General features: G+C 44.8%; 1 protein-coding gene across 1 annotated transcript; it reads right to left on the bottom strand.

The window, feature by feature from the left end:
- Positions 1 to 244: 244 nt before the first annotated feature.
- LOC119308807 lies at positions 245 to 1,389 on the bottom strand. The gene has a single exon (XM_037584963.1). The coding sequence runs from the start codon at positions 1,259 to 1,261 to the stop codon at positions 605 to 607; it is 657 nt and encodes a 218-aa protein (XP_037440860.1). The 5' UTR covers positions 1,262 to 1,389; the 3' UTR covers positions 245 to 604.
- Positions 1,390 to 9,060: the final 7,671 nt, after the last annotated feature.

Here is a 9,060-nt window from a genome sequence, read left to right as displayed (position 1 = left end):
CCTGTCAGGCATTGGGTCCTGGAGAAACTGCTAGGAAACTAAGCTTGACCTATGAAGAGGATTTGGGTGACAATTTTGTTTAGCCGATCGACGTGGGTGGTCGACGACCGCGTGGTAAACGTGGTAAGTAACCTCGGGCGTCTTATCAACACATAATACGAAGTGTTTTGATGAACTACAATGCATTCATTTTCATTGTTCACAACCAAATCGCCAACAAAAGAGAAATGTAAAAGGAGATCGATCAATGGACAACATGGTTTTATTAACTTCGACATAATCCACCGAAAAGGAGCAACAGTAACAACTTTCCACAACATTGGAAATTTCGGCAGAAGGAGCGATCGACGCGCAATCGAGCGTTTCCATCTCAAAGAATAGTGCTACAAATGAAGATCGACCCAACTGCACTGCAGGAGCCGATCTTCGGGTCTTGCTTTCCAGATAAGCAAAGTTTGAATAGTACGTAACCCCTAACCACCCCTAGCAATCACCCACTTATTCGGCCCACCGACAGGTGGGGCCGCCCGGGAATCAGCATCTCCGCCAAGCATATTCACATTCACACGGCCACACCTACCACTCCCCGTTCCAAACTTTTTTTTTACTCGGCGGAGGGCAGGACACGGAGGGGCCGATGCCGCCTCCGCGCTGCGTGCTCGCGCCGCCACCCGAGGACCACCGGCGCCGCCTCTGCGACCGCTCCACGGCCGCTGTCATCGGCGTCCCACCACGCCTGGCCACTCCCCTGCCCGCTCGCCATGCTGGCGCCCCACAGCCTCACCGCCTGCACACCCCCTCCGGACGGGAACCTGGCTCCTCCCCGGCACCCGACGCCGGAGAATCGCCTCGGCAGGTCCTGCCACGTCCGCACGACGGCGCCGCCCCACGGGAAGCAGCCGTCGAGGCCGTCGGCGGCGCCCTCGAAGTACCCGATCCTCCTCACGGCCTCCTCCTCCTCGCCGGACGAGCTGGTGGCCGCCTCATCGGAGCTCTCATCATCGTCCTCGCCGTCGGAGTCGGACTCGTCGTCCCCGGACGAGTAGTAGGTGGAGATGTGCGAGGATATGACCTCCTTCCCGCGTGAGCGGAGGCGGAGGATGAGCACCTGCAGCCTGCCGAGCAGGCTGGGCAGCGTCGCGAGCGCCGCCAGCGCCACGGCCAGCGGCGCCCACATCTCCGCGAGCAGCGCCGCGAGGCTCGGCCCACGAAACCGCCCCACCCCGGCCTCCAGCATCGTCGCTGCGGCCGCCTCCATCATGGCCGATAGCTCAGCTGAACTCTCCCCGAAACCGGCAGAGAAGAACCAGAAACCTCACACGTTATCTCGTTGTGTACGCGAGACGGGAGGAGGAAGACGAAGAGAGAGAGGAGGTAGGAAGTGGCGAGGAGGAGACGACGCCCTTTTGTTTTTATAGGCACACGGGGCGGCCATTTTTTAACGCCTATTGGTCGGGCCTAACGGGGCGGGTCCGGGGTGTCAGTGGCGCTGGGCGTGCGGTGCGTGGGGGAGAGAAGTGGTGCTCGCAGCGGGCGGAACGGGACGCTTGGGCGACGTGCGGTCGCGTGTACCCCGCGATTTAATTAAAACGTGTTCGGGTAAGAACGAGCTCGTCTCCATGGCATGTGGGGGTTCTCGCTGTTGACCCCACATGTCATCTGCAGGGTAAATAGTAATACGCGGTGAAGGCTCGTTCTCGGCTTCTGGACGCGACCGAGATGGCGTCTTGGGGCGAGCGCAGTGAGTCAGCAGCGGCCGTGTGCGCGGGTCTGACATGTGGGCCAGGGTGCCCAATTGGGACGCTTTGCTGTTACACGCCACGTGGCCGCGGGACCCAACTGGATCAAGGCCTGCGTGATCTGTGAGTCAGCCTCGCGTGTCCCCGGTCCTGTGGGGACGGACGGCTGTGGCGTCGGCTTGCCGGATCGAGTGGTCGAGATGCTACTGGATCCCGTCTGGATCCGTAGCCACTACTTGCCTGACACGACCGAGCTCCTCCGCCTTGGAGCTACAAGGTTCTGGGTGCTTTGCCTTGGCTGGCTCGGCAGGTTTCTCTGCAATTGTGTTTTGCTTGCTTGGGAGCGGGAAGTAAGCTTAAATTAGGTCTTGATTGCATTATACTAGTACTTTCAATTGTTTTTTTGTTTTCAGAAATTTCCAATCTATCCATCTTCAATCATGACAATACATCAAACACCAGAAATAACAAAAATTGCATCCAAATTCGTACATGATCTAGCGACGACTACAAGCACTGAAGCAATCGTCCCTCTCTTGCAGGAGTCGGACACAACTTGTTATAGTAGTCAATCGGGAAGTCATCGTGCTAAATCCCCATAAGACCAACACACCATAAGAAGCGGCGGAGGAGAAGCACGCGAAAACCACTTTTCTTCTCAAGTTTCAATTGCATGTGGAAGAGAATTCCTTATAAGAAGGTCTAACTGTTTCTCAAAATCCGGTGGTACTAAACTTCCACCACTTCCCTTGTCATGACACCTACATGATCCCTTAGAGATTTTTCTGAAATTGTTGGATGAGCCTAAAGCTCACCCCATATTTCAACAATCTTAAGCTACCATTTTGTTCATGCACTTGCATGTTTGCCATGTTAGTTAGACAAAAAATTCCTTTGCTATGATCTAGTCCTAGGGCACAAAACGAATGTGTGTTCCTATAGTATTTTTCCATTTAAATACCATACTGGCTTGTAAAACGTGTATTTTGACAAAAAGTGTAGTTAATTAACAATTTTGTAATTTATGTATAGGAAAACTTAGGCCTTCTTTGGTTTGGAGGAATTTTATAGGAATTCTAAAAGGATAGGAATTTTGTACGAAAAATTCCGTTGGAGACGTTTAGTTTGTAGGAATGGATTACTATTCCTACGTAGGATACAAACCAATATTTCACATTTCAAAGAAAAAAACATTAGCCTAAACTCAATGGAAAAATTCATATCCTATGAATCAAGTGACATCTCTTTCCCTATAGGAAATGAGATGCATGTCATCTCACTTCTTATGATTTTCCTATTCCTATGACACTCCCATCTTATGAACCAAAGGAGGCCTTAGCTAGGTGCATCTCAAATGATGTGTTGTGGACTCAATTGGATGGAAGTTCACCTTGGATTGCACATGCACCCTTTCGTTCCTTTCACGAAGTCGCCACTGCCACCGTAGCCAAGAAAGATCCTTAATGCATTTTTTCACATGATTGATTACTAAAAATAGGATTTGGACAACTAACCATCGTGAGCATTGCCGTTGGCCCTTTGTGGCCTTTTCTCAACTTTGCAAGTGGGAGCCAGAGTGAGCAGTGCACCTTCTCTTTAAGTGTCACTTGATGTTTAGGATTTGGAAGGTTCTTAAAGATTGGGGTGCATTCATGCTCTCCATTCATGGATTTGTGGACTACCATGGCGCAGAAAGAAATTTTCATAGAAGGTGCTCGCAATATTTAGCCATGCTCGTCTTGGGAGATTTGGAAGGAGCACAATGTGAGGGGTTTTCGTTATATCTTGACCCATCCGACGATGATTCTTGCTCAAATCGAGGAAGAATCAAACATTGGAGCCACACGGGCGTAAGCACATGGGTTACCGAGTGTTTAAAGAGTATGTTTTTTTTAGTAATTTTGGCCTTTACGCTCTTCCCTGCCCCGATTGCTGTTTTTGGGGTGTACACACTGTAAAACAATTTTCCCTCTTGAGAAAAACAATTTCAACACTCCTTTTCTAGCTTTCCTTAGTGTGCTAATTTTCTTTGAACATTTCATCATTTTGTAGATGTTGCTAATTCTATCAATATATGTTCACGTTGACATTTATGCGGATGATTTTTGTGGCATGTTGGCTAGACCAACCATAGTTATGTTTTATGGGTTTTAGGTACGGTTTTGAGAATTTGGTAGTACCATGTTTCATCCTTGAGCTGGCCTTCCAGAATATGATCCTCCTCGAGTATCATCAATTGGAATGTAGTCGACCGAGCTCCAGCGAAGTTTCTTTTTGCCTCACTGCCATGACGAGGTTAGAGCTTCTTGTTGTGCGTTTGGGGCGACAACATATAGTATCAGGCGATTTGAATATATTCAAGGGTTCAACAGTGATGACTGCAACTGCAGTGTGCTGATCCTTAGGGGAAAATGCAAGAAGACTTCCCGACTATCATCAACAAGATTAGGCCGAATCCGATAGGCTCGGCAAGAAGGACATGTCGGCGATAACCCACAATTGTAGGGGATCACAACAATCTTCGTTGAGAAGTATTACAATCCTAATTTATATTCGACACAATGAGAGCGAGAGAATACTTATAAGATTTGACCATTGAGTTGTCATATTCAACCATACTTGAAAGAAGTACTTGCTCAAGCAAATTGATAGAGCAATGACAATGTACTGGATGCAGTAGTGTATGTAGCAGCAAAGTAATACATGCAAAAAATACTTGGTAGTTGCCAAGTACACGTAACTTCAAGAGCAAGGAGTAGCAGAAATAAGTATGAATGGATATTGGGACATTGCATGGATGACACCAATTATGTAACATAACAATCAATAAGGATAGAATCACTACACTAGTGGAAAACAAGGTACTAGTCCCGGTTCCAGAGGGCCTTTAGTCCTGGCTCTGGAACCGGGACAAAAGAAACGGGACTAAAGCCCCAAACCTTTAGTCATGGTTTGCTTACGAACCGGGACAGAAGGGGCTCCACGTGGCCGTTGTGGGGCGCCCAGGCAGGAGGACCTTTAGCCTCGGTTGGTAACACCAACCGGGACGAAAAGGCAGCCACGCGTCAGCAGCTCGCAGGTGCTGGGTTTTTGTTTTTTTAAGAGGGGGGGGGGGTTAGGGGTTTTGGAGGATTAATTTAGGAGTTTCATATTGTGTTAGCTAGCTAATAGAGAGAAGTGACCTCTCTTTCTCCGTGCTTGATCGACGCTACCTACTATACATATAGAGAGAACTCGACACGCTAGCTAGTAAGTAAATAAAGGAACCATTAATTACACAAGATCGTCATGAACATATTCAGAGAGAAGTGACCTCTCTTTCTCCGAGATTGGTCGAACAACAAGTTTTCGTATATCTATCCGAAGCTACTACATATATACAATATAACATCTCTTACAATCCCTAACATCTAAAATCCATTTCAATTTCCACATGGTATTCTCCGTCTTTATGTATGACGTGGTCAAGAAAGAATCCCGCCAATTCCTCTTAAATTGCTTGTGTGCGATCATGTGGTAGGAGTTCATCCCGCATCTGCCACATCTAATTTAAAGAAGGGTGTCAATACATATATATGAATGAAACTCAACACAATTGATGGTAATAAAACAAAATTGTGAATATTGTTTACGTACTTCATATTGTTTGTCAGAGTAGCTCCGCTCAGAGGTCGAGTGGCGGATGAACTCGCAAACGTAGTATCCACATAAATTATTCCCGCCTTCCTACCGCAAGCACTTTACAAGAATAGAGTTCAATCAAACTGATAATGAAGCATGATAAAGGTATTGATGAAACAAGAAATAATGAGAGATGCACAGAACTAGCTAGTACTACTTACTTTGGGGTGTGTAAATTGCAGCTCCTTCTGCAGACCCGGAACCATTCCGGTGAACTCTTTCCAAACCCTGCCAGGCAAAGGAAATGATTACTTGATATCAGCAAATGAACGAAAGTTGCCGATATGGTGCGATAATGATTGATTGAACTTACTTATGGAGCATTGCAGTCATGTCTACATACTCCTAGTGATCATTACGTCTCGAGTCTAAGACAATTACTACTCGCCGGTCAAGCTTAATCTCAGAATAAAGTGGAAGCTGCGGACTCATAACTCATCAATTACATTACTATAACCTCAAGTAAGCGAAACCTAATATGCACAAGACAGCAACCTCACTTGAAGTTGTAAGTAAAAAGTATTTTCCCTTTGTTTTGATTTTGAAGTAACGATTGTAGCAAGTTGTCCAGTATCTTTGACTCTATTTTTAACAGACCATTCATTTACGGTATTTGGGTTAATGAACCCAATGTCATAGATTTGTCCTTTTTTGCATTTGACAATCTTCAATCTGCATAATATAGTGAGAATAATTATATATACATGTAATGAAAGAACTAAGCTATAGAGACTTAATCACAAAAGTAATACTTACAACCACTAGCAAGTCATGAGTTGTTTGTCGAGGGCATTGTCTTGATTGAATAACTTAAATAACTCCAAAAATTCAACAGGCATCACCTCAACTCCAATGAGGTTGTGCTCCTCTTTAATTCTCAGCAATATACTGTTTGTCCCAGACTTCCTGCAGGTATCCATGTACCATTCATGCAATCTTCGCATCATCGTTGTTAGAGGAGGATGATCATGTTTGACGATAGGCTTCTCGTACTCGTATCTAAAGATCTCTACTACCTCTAACATTTCAAACTATACATCATCTCCCAGGTAATCAGCAGGATTGGTACCGAGCACTAGCCCCGGATGATTAGCGACGATACTGCTAGACACCTTGAGCGGGGGGCACAACTGCTTCGCCTGTTCGTCAAGCTGGGGAATTGTTTTCCCACTTCTTCGTTGTGATAATCTTGCATCACTGGAACTACATCCTAACCGTTGCGCTTCATCATATGTCTTTTTAATACAACGAACATAGTTGGAATCTGGCCGAGGTAGTGGTGGCCACTTCAGGGCATCCAGAGTGCGCTTCGCTTTCACCGGATTGATACATCTCCAACGTATCTATAATTTTTCGATTGTTCCATGCTATTATTATCTGTTTTGGATGTTTAATGGGCTTTAATATGCTATTTTATATTATTTTTGGGACTAACCTATTAACCGAGGGCCCAGTGCCACTTTCTGTTTTTTTGCCTATTTTAGAGTTTTGCAGAAAAAGGAATACCAAACGGAGTCCAAACGGAATGAAACCTTCGCGATGATCTTTCTTGGACTGAAAGCAAACCAGAAGACTTGGAGATGAAGTCGGAGACGCAACGAGGAAGCCACGAGGCAGGAGGGCGTGCTCGGGGGGTAGGCACGCCCCCACCCTCGTGGGCCCCTCGTTGCTCCTCTGACCTTGTTCCTTCACCTATATATACTCTTATACCCTAAAAACATCACGAGGAGCCACGAAACCACTTTTCCATCGCTGCAACCTTCTGTACCCGTGAGATCCCATCTTGGGGCCTTTTCCGGCGTCCTGTTGGAGGGGGATTCGACCATCGAGGGCTTCTACATCAACACCATTACCTCTCTGATGAAGCGTGAGTAGTTTACTATAGACCACCGGGTCCATAGTTATTAGCTAGATGGCTTCTTCTCTCTCTTTGATTCTCAATACCATGTTCGCCTTGATGTTCTTGTAGATCTATTCGATGTAATATTATTTTGTGTTGTGTTTGCCGAGATCCGATGAATTGGGATTTATGATCAAGATTATTTATGAATATTATTTGGTTCTTCTCTGAATTCTTATATGCATGATTTGATATCTTTGCAAGTCTCTTCAAATTATTGGTTTAGTTTAGCCTACTAGATTGATCTTCTTGCAATGGGAGAAGTGCTTAGCTTTGGGTTCAATCTTGCGGTGTACTTTCCCAGTGACAGTAGGGGCAGCAAGGCACGTATTGTATTGTTGCCATCGAGGATAACAATATGGGATTTTCATCATATTGCTTGAGTTAATTCCTCTACATCATGTCATCTTTCTTAATGCGTTACTCCGTTCTTATGAACTTAATACTCTAGATGCATGCTGGATAGCGGTTGATGTGTGGAGTAATAGTAGTGGATGCAGGCAAGAGTCGGTCTACTTGACACAGACGTGATGCCTATGTTCATGATCATTGCCTTAGATATCATCATAACTATGCGCTTTTCTATCAATTGCTCGGTGGTAATTCATTCACCCACCGTAATATTTGCTATCTTGGGAGAAGCCACTAGTGAAACCTATGGCCCCCGGGTCTCTTTTCCATATTATTAAATCTCGTTTACATCTTGCTAGTTTCCGATCTACTATTTTGCAATCTTTACTTTCTAATATATAAACCAAAAATACCAAAAATATTTACTTTACCATTTATCTATCTCTATCAGATCTCACTTTTGCGAGTGACCATCAAGGGATTGACAACCCCTTTATCGCGTTTGTTGCAAGTTCTTGATTGTTTGTGCAGGTATTCGATGACTTGTGCGTCGTCTCCTACTAGATTGATACATTGGTTCTCAAAATTGAGGGAAATACTTACGCTACTTTGCTGCATCACCCTTTCCTCTTCAAGGGAAAACCAATGGAAGCTCAAGAGGTAGCAGGAAGGATTTCTGGCACCGTTGCCTGGGAGATCTACCCAAGTCAAGCCATACCAAGTACCCATCATAAACTCTTCTCCCTTGCATTACATTATTCGCCATTCACCTCTCATTTTCCTCTCCCCCACTTCTAAAATGATTTTCGAAAACCTTTGCCTTCTCTTCATCCCTCTTCCGTTCATCTCTTTTTCGCTTGCTTCTTGTGTGTTGGTGTGCCTGTTTGCTTTGATGGCTCTGCCAAAAAGCGTTGATCCTCACCTTGGGAGGTTGGAAGAAATTGAAAACAATGTTAGAAGCTTTTTGTCTTTGCAATTTGAGCATAATAATTTCTTCAGAAATGAGCTTAAAGAACAAAAAAGTTTTATGGAGTATATGAATAAAGAGCTCGACGACATGTCTAAAGAATTTTATGGTTTGAAATCTCAGTTTGCTCATCTTAAAAATTTAGTAGGCCAAATTTCTGATAAACGAGCCACCTTAGTTAATAAGATGGTCGCTAAACCAGAGTTTCTAAATAATAATGATGAAGATCTAAAAGTGATTGATGTGACTCCTATTAAATCTTTGTTTTCTAATATGAATCTTGATAAAGATGGGACTGGAGATTAGTCAACTTTAGTTAAAATGCGTCCCAATGATTCAGAGTTTTTAGATCTAGATGCAAAAATTGATAAAAGTGGGATTGAAGAGGTCAAAACTTTAAGTAGCAATGAACCCACTATTTT

Source organism: Triticum dicoccoides, chromosome 5B (genome assembly GCF_002162155.2).
Source record: "Triticum dicoccoides isolate Atlit2015 ecotype Zavitan chromosome 5B, WEW_v2.0, whole genome shotgun sequence".
Taxonomy (NCBI): domain Eukaryota; kingdom Viridiplantae; phylum Streptophyta; class Magnoliopsida; order Poales; family Poaceae; genus Triticum; species Triticum dicoccoides.
Note: the sequence above shows the minus strand (reverse complement) of the source record. Positions and strands in the feature narration are given on the sequence as shown.

What these genes read in the sequence shown, in the direction of transcription:
- LOC119308807 (XM_037584963.1), bottom strand. Translation starts at nt 1,261, where the DNA reads ATGATGGAGGCGGCCGCAGCGACGATGCTGGAGGCCGGGGTGGGGCGG.